The following is a 19,416-nucleotide window of genomic DNA, read 5'->3' as shown; positions in this document are numbered from 1 at the left end:
TTTTTGCTTTCTGCTGTGCAAAATCTGCCAACTCTAACCACTAAACCGTAATATCTTTTTGTGTTGTTGATCTCCTGGTCATCTTGCAGTCTGAATTTCTAAATTTTCAGTTTTAAATATCTTATTATCCAGTTTTCAATTTTAAACTATGTAATATGTGCTATCTATTTTTCGCGGTGCTCATACATTCTCTATTCTCTAATATATCCAACTTTTAGTTTTAAACAATATAATATATGCAATTTGAACTGGGTATCGCTGCCTGCTATAATTTTATATGTGGAGCATTGGTAGCATTTTTGCAAAGATCTTGACTGGTAGGCCTTTATTCCCTGAAAAAAATATTGTTCACCAGACTGATCTCTTTGTCAAACCATTGCCAGGTACTATTAGCTTGTTCATCTAAGCAAAGAGATTGTTCATAATGGAACCTATACAAAACAATGAAGGTCGTACGCCATTTGCAGACTTGACAAACTCCATTGATGGAGGTAATTGTTCATACATTTTTCCAAACACACTTTAACTTGTATTATTGGTGGTGATTAAGTAAATTTGTATGAACTTATTTTCAAACAGTTGTTCATACGACATCAAATTTACAAGTGCAAGCTGATGAACGTGTGCAACGTAAAAGGGAAAGAGAAAAGGCAAGACATGCAACAATGACTCAAGAACAAAGGGATGAAAAAAAATAAAAAACGTAGAGAAAAATATCATAAAAAAAGGCAGAAACTTCACTAGCTGCTGGGTCCAGAGGTCCACCGTATTCTAATTTTCCGTTTTTGAATTTTGTATTACCATTTTTTTCGTTTATGTGAGACATATAGTATTGTATATCACCTACTTGTATTAGTTATTTGTTTGCTTATTTAGAATATAATTATGTTGTACCAGATGGATTTAAATCAACCACGGAAAACACCAATGTCTATGAAGATAGTGACTGGCTACATCGAGACAATTCATATAAACCCATGCCGAGTGATAAAGAAAACACATGTACCATTTTGTTTTTTTACTGATTAATTATTATTTTTTTCTTGTGTTTGTATGATGGTAAGGCCAAGGTTAATTGATTGTTATTATATATATGTAGATAATTACTCCGATAGATGTGTAGATCAAAGTGGCATGCTTGACTTGACTGTTGCATCACCTGATCTAAACCCAGGTACATTATTTTTTTATTAATGTTATCTATTTGAGAAGAAAAAATAGAGTGACCAACCCAATTGTCATTCATGTCAATGTAACACGGAATTAATGTACCTCTATAATTTATTGGAAATCATACTTTTTTATTATATATAGGTGTTGTCAATACATACAGTCCCATCAAGGACATTGTCACGTGTCCAAAAGAGCGTAAGCGCGAGCTAGATAGAGCACGAAGGGCTGCAATGTCTCCTGAACAAAAGGCGCTAATAAATAAGAGACGACGTGACTCGTATGCGGCAAAAAATGCACAGATAACCGCTGCAAGAAAACTGCAAATGACTCCACAAGAAAAGAAGGAGAAACGAAAAGAGAGCAAGAAAAACTACAATAGGATGGTGAGGGAAAACCGGTCCAACAATTTGCATCCGGACTCAATTGCTATGGAGAGCCCTCACTTCAACCCTCAAATTATTTTCCCTGCTTCACCTCAATCGCCTGAAGCGCCTTTAGATGATATGGAAATACCTGAATTCGGTGGCACGCCTGTCCACATTGCACCAACTGTAGTTCAAAATCCAGAAGTCGCGACCCCTGAATTGGTTGCGGCACAGACCATACATAGACATCGAGTGACCAATGGCGAGAGAAATGCCCTTCTATCCCGTCGCAATCGGGTGTTTGAAGCAAACATCGGAGGAAGGGCTAGAGGGTGTGTGGATGGAAAATGCAACGATTCGAACGGACTGACTCAACCGAGTGTTGTTTGCAACGGTAATGAACCTTCCTCGACCATATATTAGGAAGATTTTTTACCTTTGCTAACATATTACAAAAACTCATACTTTCTCTTACTACAGATGGTGTCACCCAACAAACTCCAATCCAAGCACCTAATAATTGTATAGACACACAAACACAACCGTCTGTAGCTGACGGTACCTCTTCAATGCCTCCATATAGTGCACAAGATCATACATCAGACTCTTTGGTCGAGGATGGTATTTTCTTTATTACATTTTATCTCTTTCTGGTGTTTATATATCATAATATTTCTTTCAACATATATGTGGCCATGTTAAACAGACTATGACGAAGATGTCATATTTGAGGAGGACGAGGAAGAGGATGAGGCATACTTTTTCGCCGGTCAAGGTACATTGCGTAACAGTAAAAAGTTTAATTCATAACTTTTCTTTCAACACGTAACACGTGAACTTTTTTTAGAAGACGAGGATGAGGGAACCGATGTCGACACATATGAGCAAGAGAATCATGAGCCTGATGTCCTAGATCCATATGACCGGGTCTATGCTAATGTACCATCAGAGTCGCACATGTTACCCTCGGTGCCGAACTGCAAGCACTGTAACGCAAAGAAATTTGATGGCGAACCCCCCGGATTCTGTTGTAGGGGTGGAAAGATTCATCTTTCAAGTCCTGAGACACCACCAGAGCTCATGAGGTTGTGGTCAAGCTCGGACGCTGATGTTAGGCACTTTCGTGCAAACATCAGATACTTCAACGGCCACTTCTCTTTCACGTCTTTGTACTGCCACCTGGATCGTATCACCACTAACATGCGAATCTGTGGTGTCTACACATTTCGTGCCCATGGTCAGATTTACCATAACATACGATCATTTGGTAAAGAGGAGGGTGTCGAAAAAAGACACCTCGAACTTTATTTTTATGATGACGACCCATCCCTCGAGCATCGCATGAGCAAGTGTCGTGAGCAATGCGCCCAAAAAGATAGAGAAGTTATACAACAATTGGTCGGGATCCTTGAAGGGAATCCTTATTCTCAGCAACTAAGGAGTATGGGTCATGTTGAAAACCTCGAGGATTACCGAGTTGAGCTGAACCTTGACCAACGCCTTGATCAAAGAACATATAATGTGCCGTTGACATCAGAGGTGGCCGCCGTATGGGTTGAGGGTAGTGAGCGTCATGGCCAATTCGAGCATAGTGTTCTCCTACAAGGGAAGGATCAGTCTATACATGGCATCCGCTCATATAATGCATGCTACGACTCACTATCATACCCGTTGTTCTTTCCAAAGGGTGAGCTCGGGTGGCACAATTGCATTCCAAAAGTGGGTGTAACTATGGCTCAAATTGATCGAGCTCGAGCAACCCGTAAAAGGCGTGCTGAGAATGGTGACGACGATGGAGGTAAATTGATCTTTTTTCAATTATGCAAAGTAAACTCTTTCTGCAAACTCATGATACTAATTCAAACAATGTCTCTCTGTAGAACCTGTTTCAAATACATGTGTCTCAGTACGCGACTACTATTGCTACAAGTTTCAGATGCGGCCAGGGATATTTAATCCTATACTCTATGGCCGACGCCTTTTCCAGCAGTTTGCCGTCGACACCTACATCAAGATTGAGAGCTCACGTTTAGACTACATGAGGAACAATCAGGATACATTGAGGGCTGACCTATACCAAGGCCTCGTGGATAGCATGCATTCGGGTGAAGGGTCTGCTGAGAATGTTGGACGGCGTACTGTGTTGTCTTCGTCATTCATCGGAGGACCCCGTGACATGAGGCGTCGATACATGGATGCAATGGCTCTGGTTCGAAAGTATGGTAAACCTGATATCTTTCTCACAATGACATGCAACCCTAATTGGGATGAGATCAATAATGAACTTTACCCAGGCCAGACACCACAGGACCACCCAGATCTCGTCACACGGGTCTTCAGAGCAAAGTTGGATGCAATGAGAAAAATGTTGATGGAAAAAGACATACTTGGTAAGGTGAAGGCCTACGTATATGTAGTAGAGTTCCAAAAGAGGGGATTGCCGCATGCACACTTCTTGCTAATAATGGAACGAAAGTACAAGCTCACATGTCCCGAGCAATATGACATGATCATTAGTGCAGAGCCACCAAATAAGAAAAAATACCCTGAGCTATACAAGATGGTCACGAAGCATATGATGCATGGTCCTTGTGGGACGCTTAATCCATCCTGTCCGTGCACGGCAGGCCGTGGGTCATGCAAGAACCGTTACCCACGACCATTCTGTGAGGAAACATCACAGGGAAAGGATTCATACCCCATCTATCGGTGACGCAATGATTGTCGCATGCTAAAAGTTCGAGGCCACTACTTGGACAATCAATGGGTTGTGCCTTACAATCCTTGCTTGCTTCGTACCTTCAACTGCCATATAAACGTTGAGGCTTGTGGGAGCATTAAATCAGTAAAGTATTTGTTCAAGTACATATACAAGGGACATGATAGGGCATCAGTTGTGATGAGGGAGACCGACAAAGAGGATGGGAAAGGAAACATTGATGAGATCAAACAATATAGAGACGCCCGTTGGGTGACGCCTCCAGAAGCACTATAGAGGATATATGGCTTCGACTTGAGCAAGAACCATCCGCCAGTACAACAGCTGCAACTTCATCTACCCGACATGCACATGGTGGCATTTCATAAACGGGACAAGGTCGAAAAGATCGTTAATAGGCCAGGTGTAGAAGAGTCAATGTTGACAGCATACTTTGATGCAAACAGGCATGATGAGGAAGCTCGCAAAATCTTATATCGAGACTTCCCAGAGTATTTTACCTGGCAGTCTGATGGTAAATTCTGGCAAAAAAGGAAAAACTCTGTTTTCCAAATTGGTAGAGTCATCTCGGCCCATCCTGCCGAGGGTGAACGCTACTTTCTTCGTGTTCTCTTGAACAATGTTGCTGGGGCTACCTCATATGAACACCTCAGGACAGTTTATGGGGTGCTACTACCTTCGTTTCGTGAGGCTGCAGAAAGGAGGGGTCTAATCGAAGAGGATAATACCCTAGATGAATGTCTAACGGAAGCTACTTTGTTCGAGATGCCTAGCTCTCTAAGAAGGCTATTTGCAACAATATTGGTTTTCTGTGAACCGCATGATGTGATGGGGTTGTGGACAAAACACTACGATGCAATGTCAGAGGACTATAGCCGCAATAATCCATCCTCAGATCTCGTGCAACAAATGGTTTTGATAGACATTAGAAACATGTTGCAGTCTATGGGAAAGGACATAAGGTCATTTCCTCTTCCAGATATTGATCACTCATATGATGATGCCAGCCATATACCTTGTGAGATATTTGAGGAAGCTAGCGTTCAGCAGAATCCTCAAGATGTGCTATTGTGTGACTCACTCAACGCCGAGCAAAAGTCTGCCTACAATGAGATAATGGCAGCTGTCTACAGCAAACAAGGCGGGCTATTCTTTGTGGATGGACCTGGTGGGACAGGAAAGACATTTTTGTATAGGGCACTGCTCGCAAAACTACGTAGCCAGGATAAGCTTGCCGTTGCCACAGCTACATCTGGGGTCGCAGCGTCCATAATGCCAGGTGGGAGGATGGCCCACTCGCGTTTCAAGATACCCCTAACTCTTCAAGAGGGCGGTTGTTGTAGCTTCACGAAACAGAGTGGTACTGCCAAGTTGTTGCAGCAAGCAGGTCTCATAATTTGGGACGAGGCATCTATGACAAAGAGGCAAAATTTGGAAGCACTAGACAATAGCCTACGTGATATCATGGGTCGGTCACACCTACCCTTTGGTGGGAAGACTGTTGTCCTTGGTGGTGATTTCAGACAAGTCCTCCCTGTTGTGCGGAAAGGATCTAGAGCTCAAATAGTCGGTGCTTCTCTACGAAGGTCGTATCTTTGGGAATCCATGCGCCACCTAAAGCTCGTTCGCAACATGAGGGCTCAGAGTGATCCGTGGTTTGCAGATTATTTGTTGTGCATTGGTGGTGGAACGGAAGAGGTTAACGGAGATGACAATGTTCGTATTCCAGATGAGATCTGTATCCCGTACTCTGGTGATGCCGAGAAAGATCTTCATAGTCTGATTGACAGCATCTTCCCAAATCTGAATGCAAACATGGCGGACAAAGACTACATCACCACCAGAGCGATTTTATCTACACGCAATGATTGGGTGGACATGATCAATATGAAAATGATTGATATGTTCCAAGGTGGTGAGACGGTGTATCACAGTTTTGACACCGCGGTAGATGATCCACATAACTACTATCCATCGGAGTTTCTTAATAGCCTGACCCCCAACGGGCTGCCACCACATGTCTTGAAGCTCAAGCTCGGGTGTCCTGTCATATTGCTTAGGAATATTGACCTCGCCAATGGGTTATGCAATGGTACAAGGTTGGTGGTACGGGGGTTCCGAAGAAATACAATCGACGCTGAAATCGTTGTCGGGCAACATGCTGGGAAGCGGGTATTCCTTCCTCGAATACCGTTATGCCCGTCTGATGATGAGATGTTGCCATTCTAGTTTAAGAGAAAGCAGTTTCCTATCAGGCTGAGCTTTGCCATGACGGTCAACAAGTCACAGGGCCAAACCATCCCAAATGTGGGTGTGTACCTGCCTGCACCGGTCTTCTCTCATGGCCAGTTGTACGTTGCGATGTCTAGAGCCACATCAAGAACAAATATTAAGATCCTGGCCCTACCAGCTGATGCAGAGGCACAAGAGGAGGAGGCAAAAAATATAGAGAAGAAAAATGCTAAAAAAAATACCATGGGAAAAAGCCTAAGAATGCGTTATTAAATAAAAAAGATAAGGATAAGAAGACCCTAACAACAGATGGAACTTTCACAAAAAATATTGTATATAAGGAGGTCCTAACGCCATAGATGAGGTAACATTACTTTACTAACTCATAATTGTATTTTTGTAATTCATATTGTTTTGCACAAATAATATCTCACTATCTCTATATTTGTTGTTCTTAGGTATTTTCAATTGGCTTATCAGACTCTACAGGGAGATGTTCTATACATATTTATATGATGGCATAATTACATTTTGAGTGTTTTGTTGTAAATAAATAAATTATATCTTACTATTATTGGTTTACTACACAACATACTCATGGTTTGGTACGGAATAGCTATCTTCCTGCCGATATTAAACATTATCTTGGTCGTATCACCGAAAGGTCTATAAAGTAGAATTTGTGAACTTATAGCATCATGCTCTCCGTGACTATGTTTGAGTTCAGAAACTTTGCTTCTTTAAGATAAATATCACTTTATAGCTGGTATTTAAGTTTTATTATAATATTATTATCTTATTGTGCGATACGTGTATTTTTAATAAAAAATGTTAGCTATCCCGTAGCAACGCACGGGCACGCTACCTAGTTAGAATCTGAGTTTTATAATCTAAAGAATAACGACGGGGGGCAAAGGCAATTAGATAAACTAAACATTGATTAAACAATTAATAAAGGGGCTTGGGGAATAGGGGCTACCGGGCACGGCACATTACCTAAACACGTCTATGGACGTAAGGATGTCTCGTATAGCCGTAGTGTCATACTCGCTTGGCAGGGAATGCCGGAATGGAGTTATGAAGCGAGCGAGAGGAGTAGCCAATACGCACGGCCGACCGATGACTACGCTGCTGGAAGGTGGACACGAAGACACAAGGATGAAGACACGAAGGAGAACGCCATGATAGATCACTGACTCTTTTTACGCGCCTGATATTTCCTATGAGCTAACCACTCTATAGCTTACATACCTAGGATTGGGCCCCAAAGCTTCAAGGGCCCTGTGCGTAAGCACAACTCGAACCCCCAGGGCCGGGCCTGTAGGGATGAAAACGGATCGGATACGGACAAATATCATTGATATTATATTTATTTTCATATTTTTGTCGGATTCGGATCCGAATACGGATAATCTCAACCATGTCGGATAAAATACGATTGGACGTCGACATCATAAATATACGATTTAAGTATTCGGATACGGATACGGTATCGGATGTTGGATATTCGGACTCGGATACGGACAAATCTAAACCCCTCTAAACAAATTTGGTCTTAAATAAGTTTAGAAAATATCCGTATCGTTTTCATGCCTACTCGTAGGCTCAACCCCACATAAGCCGCCGTTGCGTTGCGTTGCGTTGCGTTGCGTGACCCACTTCCCTTTCTCCCTCGGCTTCCACATGGGATGGGATGGCCACATCGCGGCGCGTCGTGCGTGTTCGTGCTCGTCCATATCCTCCTCTCCCACCTTCCCCTTTCTCATCAGCAATTTCCCAAATCGCCCCTCCGCCAAAACGGGAGCTCAGCGGCGGCGCCCCCCCACCCCCAACCTCTAACCCTCCCCTGAACCCTACCCCCCTCGTCGCCGGTCGCCACCCCACGCCATGGCCCTTTCCCGCCGCCTTCTCCCGCTCTTCCTCCGCCGCGGCGCCCGCGTCCCCGCCCGCGCGCTCTCCACGGCCGCCGCGCCTGCGGCGGTGTCCTCGGAGGGGGAGGACGAGGAGGCTATCACCGTCAAGGGCGTGCGCATCTCGGGACGCCCTCTCTATATGGACATGCAGGCGACCACCCCCGTCGACCCGCGCGTCCTCGACGCCATGCTCCCCTTCTACCTCTCCCGCTACGGGAACCCTCACTCCCGTACCCACCTCTACGGCTGGGAGTCCGACGCCGCCGTCGAGGACGCCCGCGCCCGCGTCGCCTCCCTCGTCGGCGCCGACCCGCGCGAGATCTTCTTCACCTCGGGCGCCACCGAGTGCAACAACATCGCCGTCAAGGGCGTCATGCGCTTCTACCGCGAGCGCCGCCGCCACGTCGTCACCACGCAGACCGAGCACAAGTGCGTGCTCGACTCCTGCAGGTACCTGCAGCAGGAAGGGTTCGAGGTCACCTACCTCCCCGTGCGCAAGGACGGGCTCGTTGACCTCGCGCAGCTCCAGGACGCCATCCGCCCGGACACCGGCCTGGTGTCCGTCATGGCCGTCAACAACGAGATCGGCGTCGTCCAGCCGCTCGAGGAGATTGGCCGCATCTGCAAGGAGAAAGGCGTGCCGTTCCACACTGATGCTGCTCAGGCGCTGGGCAAGATCCCCATTGATGTCAACAGGATGGGGATTGGGCTCATGTCCCTGTCCGGCCACAAGATTTATGGGCCCAAGGGCGTGGGGGCCCTCTACCTTCGCCGCCGCCCACGCATCAGGGTGGAACCGCAGATGAGTGGCGGTGGGCAGGAGCGTGGCATCCGCAGTGGGACTGTGCCCACGCCGCTTGTTGTTGGATTCGGGGCTGCCTGTGAGATTGCTGCTCAAGAGATGGATTATGACCACAGGCGCGTCAGTGCTCTGCAGCAGAGGCTTCTTGATGGCATACGTGCGCAGGTCGATGATGTTGTCATCAATGGAAGCATGGAGCACCGTTACCCAGGCAACCTCAACTTGTCATTTGCGTATGTTGAAGGGGAGAGCTTACTGATGGGTCTGAAGGAGGTGGCTGTGTCAAGCGGTAGTGCCTGCACTAGTGCCAGCTTGGAGCCTTCATATGTGCTGCGGGCACTTGGAGTGGAGGAGGATATGGCGCACACCTCTATTCGTTTTGGCATCGGTCGCTTTACCACTGAGGAAGAGGTGGACAGAGCAATTGAGCTTACTGTGCATCAGGTGAAGAAGCTCCGTGACATGAGCCCACTCTATGAGATGGCCAAGGCTGGCATTGACCTCAAGAGCATCGAGTGGTCACAACACTGAGGCAGATTTCGGTCACTTGAAAGTGTACACGGATCGCATACGTAGGTATATGGCTCTTAGCTGTCTGCTCTTTGTTATATCCTGTTTTCTTTCAGAAGGGATGATGTCATGGTGCCTTGTTTACTAGCACATGATAAAATAATCGTGTTATATCCCGTTCAGCATATCTGATGACATTTAGAGTGAAAGATAATGTGCACAATGTTTTTTTGGCGATTTGTTCTGAGCATACATCTTTGAATCAGATACTTTCTCTATGATGTTGAAATTAACTTCTGATCAATCTGGAGAACTGTAACTTAGTAAGATCTTGTTCTGTTCCATTAAATGCAAAGTTTGGAACAAGAATAAATCAGATTCTCTAGACCGTGCATCTAAGACCCTGACTGCTGGTTATGCTGAAAAGTTTTTTATTAATAGAGTTCAACAAGTGCCTGTGCACATCCAGAAATATGGCAAGATTCCATTTTTGTAATGCCTTTGAGATTGTTTATTTGGGGCTACGCTCAAGGGATTTTTGGTCTTAATTCAAATTAGTACAAACTTGCTCTCTCTGTTCAAAAGCTTTGTCTTAAGTCAAGCTTCTCTAATTTTGACCAGTCTTTTCTACAAAAAATGGGTTAACATCTACATGCATTTTATGGAGAACTTAATGAAACTAGTTTCATATGTAAATGTTGGTGCAATTTTCTACTCCACCCATTTCAAACTGTAAGTAGTTTTAGCATTGTCGCAAGCCAAGCTTATCTAACAAGTTTATAGAAAAAAAATTATTAACATTTACATTTCGTGGGTACCAAAACATTTTATGGAGAACTTAATGAAACTAGTTTCATATGTAAATGTTGGTGCAATTTTCTAGTCCATCCATTTCAAACTGTAAGTAGTTTTAGCATTGTCACAAGTCAAGCTTGTCTAACTAGTTTATAGAAAAAAAATATTAACATTTACATTTTGTGGGTATCTAGACATTTTATGGAGGACTTAATGAAACTAGTTTCATATGTAAATGTTGGTGCAATTTTCTACTCCATCCGTTTCATACTTTAAGTAGTTTTAGCTTTGTTGCAAGTCAAGTTTCTCTAACTAGTTTATAGAAAAAAAGTATTAACATATAAATTTCATTGTGTATAAAAATAAAACATTATCAATATATTTCATTTTTTTCTCGAATACGATCAATATATTTCATGTTGTATCTAATCTAATGAATCTAGTTTGATGTTGTAACTATAAGCTTGGTCACTAGATAGAGAAGTTTGATTTTAGGACAAAGCTAAACGATGTCTTACACTTTGAAACCGAGGGAGTATAAACTTGGTCAAAGTTCGAGAAGTTTAACTTAGAACAAAACTAATGTGACCTATAATTTGGGAATGAGGGAGTAGGATTCAAATACAAAATCTCTATCGAACTCAGGTCCTACTTTTTTTTTTTCAAATAGAATTTTGAGGCCAAGTGTGCCTATCATGATGAGCTAAAATGTCAAGATCTAGTCACATGACCTGATGTGGCCTTTGTTTGCTGCTCACAGAAATTGCAGTGTTGAAATAGTTCCAGGTCATACCAGTCCACTTGTTCTACTGGATTAAACATTGTCATATGTTATATTTTGCCATTGCTTTCATAGGAATGGGGTCAGCAGTAAGAATAATATTAGCCTGCTGTCCCTGATTGATCTGTTGTCTGTCATCAGTGCCCTTATCTGAATACAAGTAGCAATGACTTATTCCTTCATCCACATATACTAAATACTTCAACCCTACATATTCATCCTGTCTATGCTTACCAGTGTCCTAATCTAAGTACTAGTAACAATGAATTGCATGCCTTCATCCGCATATGCTATATTAGTTTAATCCTATATCCTATACCTACCAGTGACAGTTTTGAGCCTGACAATGTGTGGTATTTAACTAACGATTTGTTCTGAACATAGTTCGTGCTTTAGCAGTGTTCTTAAGGCAGTGAGGCGAGGTGTGGTATCAGGGTGGTGAAATGAGGTGTGAACACCCACCCCCCTCACAACACCTAGGCAATGCCTGGCAGGCTGGCACCTGCAAGTTGAGGTGATGCCGTACCAGTCTAGCAATAGCAACTAACAGCAAAGAAGGATGGAAGAAAATAGGAGAAAATGGGAATGAGAATGGGAAGGAGACTGACCCAGCCCACCAAGCAGCCCTCCCTCCCCTCCCATGGTGAATTAAGCAGTCTATAACCTCAGGTGCTCTCCCACCAATCAGCCTCTCCTCCTCGTTGCTGCTTCCTTGCCCCTTGAGTGGAATTACCACTGCTGCTCCCCATCCACATTAGCTGTAGTTACCATTCCCTTTCCAGATCATTCACCGCCACTGCTGAACAGGCAGATGTTTGCATCGGCCAACAGTGGCAGAGCTTCCCGGGATGTATAGGCTTCTGCTGCTTGGCCTCCTGTTCCCATCCTGTTCTTCTCCTGCACCTGTTCCCCTTCTCCCTCCCCTCTTTGTTGATGTAGATGCCCAGGACCGCTTGAACACCTTGGCACCTTAAGAACACTGGCCAGATGAATCGTGATGGGCTAAAATGGCAATATGAATGTGACCAGATATAGCCACTGTTTTCTTCTCACTGAAATAGCATTGTTGAAAATATGGCATGGCTGATAGCAGAGGCAGTTGTACTGTACATCTTACTTCCCATCCTTCAATCTGATGTCCTTCCTGGTATATTTGCAAATTTTAATGTTGTCCTTGCATCTTTGCTCACCATTTGTATCATTTTTGTTGTCCCTCATACTTTGCATGTGCTTGATCTTTAACCCTGTACGATAACTGTGTTTAGAAGCCATTCTTGGTTAGTTCATGCTTAGTTTTGGTCTGGCTTCTATCAGTCTAATTTTTTGGTAATTAGAGCGTCTGATCACTAAATTACTGATTTTGGAAACCAACACAGGATGTGTCAAAACACTACTTTGTGCTTATTTATTCTATTTATTTCAATGAAATTATGATATTGTTGGAGTAGTTTATGAAAAATCTCCACATCATTTTCACACATCCGATCGAACTATTCACAGAGATATTGTGGTAGTTGGTACCAATTACCTTATGGAGTTCTTAGGATACATCATTAATTGTTACCCACCATATCCAATATTTATGATAAAGTATGGCTCACATCACTGACTTCTCTGGGTAGTGGGTACCTCTCTGTTTGCATGCCACTATACACATTTCTTTCTTGGGATCTGGTTCTTATTCTGCTTGTGAATGTTTTCATGACTGTTCTCAAGAGATTCTAATGAAGTATTTTAGCTATATTTCCATGCCATATAAATTATAATAATCTACAACATAAGGCAAAGAAACATACCTATAAATCTCACAAAACACCGCCATAGTAGTGACTTGGTTCACTATTAGTGAATCTTACTTTTGTCAGTTGCTCTAGTCATTGATGCAGATCAGCTTGTACTTGTAGCACCATTGTGGTTATTTTTCAACGTTTTGTAGCTCTGGGAGTAATCACAACTCTAACTTGGTTCTTCTTTTTGAAACTTCTTCAGGCTTATGTCTGGTGCTGGTGAAGACATTCATGTGGACATGTGGTGCTCCTACCTTTGATAGGGTTATCACACTTTTTTACCTCTCACATGGGTGCCGAGTGTATTCAAGAGGGTTAAATATGCTTGTTTTCTAAGGTAGGGTATCTTGACCTCAAAATAAGGATACTTCAAATACTTGGTAATGTATCGTCTGAAATACAGTTTGAAGTAGTAGCAAAGCGGTGATCAATGATGTTAATATATTTTAGTGCTGATATAAATGTTGTTATAAGCTCTTGTTGGTAAAGTTCCCGCATGGGTTTTTGTTCTGTGTTTCATCTGAAAATTTTCTTCGCTCTTTCAATTCTTGTTTTTTTTTTAAAAAAAAATTTGCAAATTTAATTTGTGTTCCTTGTTTTCTTTTTATTAGTCCTTTGATTTTTTGTATGGGAGTTTTGCAGAGTTATTATAGACTATTTGGTGTTTTTTTATAGGTATATACATCTCTTATCTAACAAGCCTATGTTCATTGTCCAAGTACTGTACTTCGTTTCATTGTTTCCTTTGTTGGACTGGTTTTGGCTCTTTGCTTATGTTCCCAGTTCCCGCCTAGCTAGTTGAGCAGCAAATGGTGGATCTTTGTTTTTGTACTAGGGAATATTTCACGTCCAACGGGCATTCATGGACACTATAGTACAGCTGTGTTTAAGCCTTCTAGTTACGACTATCCGAGACCTGTAACTCTAAAGTAATTAAAGAAAAGATTGGGCATATGACTTCTCTAAACTAATTAAAGAAAATGTTGAGTGTGAAGCCAGTATAAGGTACATGCAGTTTTTTCTCTAGAGAAACCCATATGTTTTAGCTACATTCTGCCTTGTCATCTAGTTTGGTTTGATCTGCCTGGATCTGGTTACTGCTTCATTGGAAATCAAGTTAAGGATGAAATGGAAGAGCAGGACGTGGCGGCATATTGTGAGCAGGCTCGGTCGACCGCACAAGAGAGCACCTGGGGCTTTCACAAAAAACTTTGAGCTTCGATCCAAAGGAAGCCTTTCCATAGGAACTGAGAGCTTCAATCCTGGAAAGAAACTGGGAGCTTCAATCCTTCATTCCAAATGTTATATGACGTCAACAGAACATAGGTTCGTTACCTTGTTACGGGTAAGAGTAACTGGCCAAGTTGCGCCTTTGCGAAATCTACAATTAACCATGTTAGTGTCTCTTATGGACACATACAAAATAGATAGGAACTCCAATTTCATCCTTATTTCTGTCTAACACGCTCGATGTCAGTCACAGTTGACGTTGAACTATTTGTCTTGATCCCTTGAACTACTACTACGCTGCATCGTGGACCACAGGATTTGCTCTACGATTCGTGCCCAGCAGGCTCTCTCCTGCTGGGTACGAATCTTAGAGCAAATCCTGTGGTCCACACTGCAAACTATACATAGACATTTTACTTGCCTATTTCGGGCTCGGGTTGGAGAAATCAGGTGTACTTGGGAGTGGGCATCTTGTCAGGCAGCGTTGGCAGCGTCACCTCACACTGCAGCATGCTCACAGCCTGCCTATGGAAGGCCGCAGGCTGGGGTCTGGATGGGCGCTGAGCACCGCGGGCGGGCGGACGGCGGCGATCTCGAGCACGACGCCGAAGCTGTACACACACGTCGGACTCCGGACCCGCGCGGCCGGTGACGAGGCACTCCGGGTCCATGTATCCCATGCATGGTGCCCGCGAGGTTGGTGGTTTGGGAGGCCCGACCGTGGTCGACGAGCCTCGCGAGCCCCAAGTCGCCCAAGGAGGCGTCCAGCATGATGTTGCTCGGCTTCACGTCCCTGCTGTGCACCACGCACTGCTCCCACTCCTGGTGAAGGTACAAGAGCGCTGATCCCAGCTCCAGCACGATCTTGAAGCTGAGAGACCATGTTAGGAGAACCACTGGGTTGTAGAGATGGGTGTCGAGGCTGCCATTGCTCATCAGTTCATACACCAGCAGTAGCTAGCTCCTTTCCCTGGTGGCACCACCCGATGAGCTGAACAAGGTTCCGATGCCGCAGCCGCCGTAGGAGTTGGGCAGCAGCGCCGACGGGTAGTCGCCGAGGAAGAAGGCCATGCATGCCGTCGCCCTTGTTGTTCATGTCTAGTGGCGGAGCCAGGATTTCACGGCTGGGTATTCCACGTATAAAAAATTTTCAATACATATGTACAATAGTAATTGTGGACAAAATTAATACAAAATTGATTATAATGCACACCTTAAGTAGTATATATAATTTTCTTAAAATATATGCTAGGTAAAATATTTGTTTATCCTGGTAACAAGGTACTAGGCAAAGTGAGCCTAGTATCGCCTCTGGTAATAATCAAAGTATATATAAATTCTTTATCTATGTTACAAGAACATAATACAACATTTCTTTAAAAAAATCAGAACTCAACACAAGTGCTATTCTACACCTACTATTCTACACCAAAGTGTTATACTGAACAAATTTCAGTATTGTTTCAGTACCCGTGTTTCGGTATTATTCAGCGAAGTGTTATACTGAACGTTGTTCAATATTGCTCAGTATTTTTTCTGCTCAATTTTGACTTGCGCTACACCTAGGGTGTAGAATAGCGCTGACGTGTGTGTGTGTATATATATATATATATACACACACACAAGTGCTATTCTACACCCTAGGTGTAGAATACTATTCTACACTAAAGTGTTATACTGAACAAATTTCAGTATTGTTCAGTATCCGTGTTTCGGTATTATTCAGTATTTCGCGGTTCTGGATGTACGACTGGATGATACTGAACGTTGTTCAGTATTGCTCAGTATTTTTTTTGCTCAATTTTGACTTGCAGTGTAGAATAATATTCTACACCTAGAGTGTAGAATAGCGCTGGCGTGTATATATATATATATATATATATATATATATATATATATATATATATATATATATATATATATATATATATATATAAGAAAGACTATATATGAGAAAGGCGTTGAGGGGGAGCCATATATGAGAAAGCCTACAAAGACCACTGAACCGCCGCCGCAGCCGCTTGAGGAATGCTGTCGGTGGGGTTTCTTTCTATGAGTTCATGGGCTGCCGCTACTAGTTGTTCTACTATAGGTTTAGAGCAACTTCAAGAGTTTAACTATTCTTGTTGTTTATGCTATTTCAAAATTTGTATAGCAAAAAGTAAACTCTAACTAATATGCTATCTAATTTCTAAAATAGGAAGTTTCCTTGATTTTCGGTGGTTATATATAGAATTTGTAAAATAACAAGATTGTTGTAGATCTCTTCTTTTTTTAGAAATTTCTATTCGATAAAATAGCCAAACAATAGAATTTGACAATTAATTTTAGCCAAACTATTGGAGTTGCTCTTATGGGCTACATATTTGCAACATTTAACAAACTAACATATATGCTGATTATACATATGTGTATATATACATATATTTGTGTTTGTCATAAAAATCATGGGTATTTCATGGAAATTTTTGTGTTTATCATAAACTAATATCAGGTTTAGATCCACCGGTTAACTCGTTGATCTGAATCAGTGCAGGAGCGGAAACCAATTATCTAGCAGGGATTGTGAGATAAAAAAATTGAGATTTGTTGCGTGATTATGCCTGTCCTCCCTCACTCAAAAAATAGTCTATATATATTCAATCTGATGGTGAGATCTCTCATCTCTCTCACGTGCGGGTGCATTTGATTAATAAGGGTCCGGGATCGCGCATAAGCGCCACACTGTCAGTGCGTAAGTTGGGCTAGGGCTAGTCTCTACTATAATTGAAAATTTCTCCAAGCCAAATCCTTTCTTCAAAATCAACGACTCTTAGCCTACTTACTACAGATGCAACGCAACGGCTGAGATTAAAAGTTTGATGAGGCTTCCCACTCTCCCTCACCCACGCCCTTTTCTAATCCACAAAAATTTCGCCTCATCAATCACCGGCAAATCAAAGGAAGGTAATCACCGGCAATGACATCCCCAGCGTCCAAGATTGCATGCAAATGCAATAGATGGAAGATGTCCATCAGACGCAATAGATGGAAGGAGATTGCATGTAGGAACAACAAGGAAATAACCAACGTTGATTACCACTCAGGCGCAATAGATGAAAGGATATTACATCCGTGTGGAGAACAATTCCATGCAAGACCCAATAGGGCGTCATTTGTTGCCGATGTGCCCGCCTACCCTAGCCGCCGGCTCTACGACGCCTACACCCGTGCCTGGAGGAACTCCTGCTGTTCGACCGCGGCTTCGTGCGTGACGTCGCTGGGCTCCGTGCGTGAGGCGTTCTTGCGCGACCACCGAGTGCTCGGTACAAACTGCCGACAACGAGCGCCTCGACGGCTGGGACCTCCGTCGCCACCTTGAAGTCGTGGTCGCCACGTTCCAGTTCACCAAGAAGAATCTCCTTGTGCTCGGGAGGCACGTCGAGTCGGAGACCTCGGCACGGTGCTGGCGCTGCCGTCTCCACCGTGATCGCCTTCAAGGAGAACTGGAGAAGGTCGTGGGAACTGGAGAAGGTCGTGGAGAGCAACTACTACAACATCCACGTCCTCGTGCCCTTGTGCTCGCTCGACGTGACGCCGGCGCCGCCGCCGTCTACGTGGTCCACGACGACGCGGAGGCAGGCAGGAGGCCGGACCGCCAGATCGGCGGCTGCCAGCCCTGCGCAGGTAGATATACATCCATGTATATGTATATATATGTTCATCGATCTATAGCTCCATCTATGTTTTATTCGCTTGCCCCTGCTGCATGTGTGTAACCTGTCCGACGGGCGTTCATTGCTCCATTCATGTCCAGACGTATACGAGTGCACATACAATTGTCATTGGCTTCCTTGCTATATACATGTATACAATTGCTCAACGTGCATGGTCCTGTAGCACATAGAGAGGCACACCCAATTGTCATTGGCTTCCTTGATATATACATGTATACACCCAACCTATATGTAGCTGAATATGACATATTTCTGCAGTAACTAATAAAAGTGTATTAGTAGCTATACAATCATCTATTGTATATTTATTCTGTGAAATTATAAAATATGTCATTCATCTAAAAAAAATTGCTCATTAGCCTCGTGAGGATGCACGCCTGAGCTCGTGCAGCTGCCGTACCTCGATTATGCCATGACTTCCTTCTGTAATCGCTGCCCCTTGCCCTAATAATCTGCTATAGATGAAAGCTGCTAACCTTTGAATGCCATCTAGAGGAAGAAGAAATTGTCTGCTCTCGACAAAAATAACTTTGCCCGTACGTATCTTTCATTTGTTTCCACCTCTACAGTTTGTATAGGCTTGTATAATTATTTAAAGTACGGATGCATGGACGATTTATTTATATAAAATAGTGATGCAAGTAATAACAGTACATTATTACATGGTCACTGTTTTATTTGATTGAAAAAAAATACCTTGAAAAATTACAGTGTCTTGCTGCAGGAAACAAATTTCTTGCAATTGAAACTTTCTAACTCTCCATATCGAATGATTTTCGCTTCATAAAACAAATGTTTTAGGTAAATTTGCACAAGTTAGCATTACCCACTGAGCGCAAACAAATGGTTAATCATTTTCTGCATTATCTCTACTAATAGGCAAACTGTTTGAATGAATCAGCTCCTTGGGCTAGATAGCTATTGTCCCTGTCTTCCCAGGTTATTCAGTGATACTCTGTAAACCGTAGATGAATGGATATTAGTATAGCTGAGAATAAGTAACATGAAAATTTGTCGCGAGTTCACTGGTTTTTTTTTTAAATACTGAAGAAACTATGGTATTAATCAAATCTGCATGCACTAGGACCCTGTAGCTAATTGGCTTGTGTTGTTTCAGTGGTAATTTCTGAATAGATCAATATCAACGATACTTCAGAAAAACAAAGTTCCTGCCTCATCACCAACTCGATGTCTACGCCAAGAGATACGCCCAATGCACTAAGTGACATCACTAACATCACAGGTATGATTTCAAACTGAGTATACGTATAATACTTTAGGGGTGTCTTATATTTATTTTCTACTATATATAGATGACGCCCGATGGACGAGGGAAGAACAAAACTTGCGGCAACAGTTCGTCGAGCAGAGAGGTCCGACGAACAAAGGGAGG

General features: G+C 43.1%; 2 protein-coding genes across 3 annotated transcripts; both read left to right on the top strand.

Moving 5' to 3' along the window:
* Positions 4,603–6,486, top strand: LOC8055537 (ATP-dependent DNA helicase PIF1). Its single transcript, XM_002462201.1, has one exon. It carries the CDS (start codon positions 4,603–4,605, stop codon positions 6,484–6,486), a length of 1,884 nt encoding a protein of 627 aa, XP_002462246.1.
* On the top strand, positions 8,185–13,587 carry LOC110432933 (cysteine desulfurase, mitochondrial). Of its 2 annotated transcripts, none has more exons than XM_021454192.1 (2): positions 8,185–9,776; positions 13,280–13,587. In XM_021454192.1, the coding sequence occupies exon 1, from the start codon at positions 8,377–8,379 to the stop codon at positions 9,733–9,735; it is 1,359 nt and encodes a 452-aa protein (XP_021309867.1). In that variant the 5' UTR covers positions 8,185–8,376; the 3' UTR covers positions 9,736–9,776; positions 13,280–13,587. The 2 variants fall into 2 exon arrangements, with proteins under 2 accessions (XP_021309867.1, XP_021309866.1); XM_021454191.1 differs by having other exon boundaries at positions 8,185–9,780.

The sequence above is a fragment of the Sorghum bicolor genome, chromosome 2 (assembly GCF_000003195.3).
Source record: "Sorghum bicolor cultivar BTx623 chromosome 2, Sorghum_bicolor_NCBIv3, whole genome shotgun sequence".
Lineage (NCBI taxonomy): Eukaryota > Viridiplantae > Streptophyta > Magnoliopsida > Poales > Poaceae > Sorghum > Sorghum bicolor.
The sequence above is the reverse complement of the archived record's forward strand: the minus strand, read 5'-3'. Positions and strand labels throughout refer to the sequence as shown.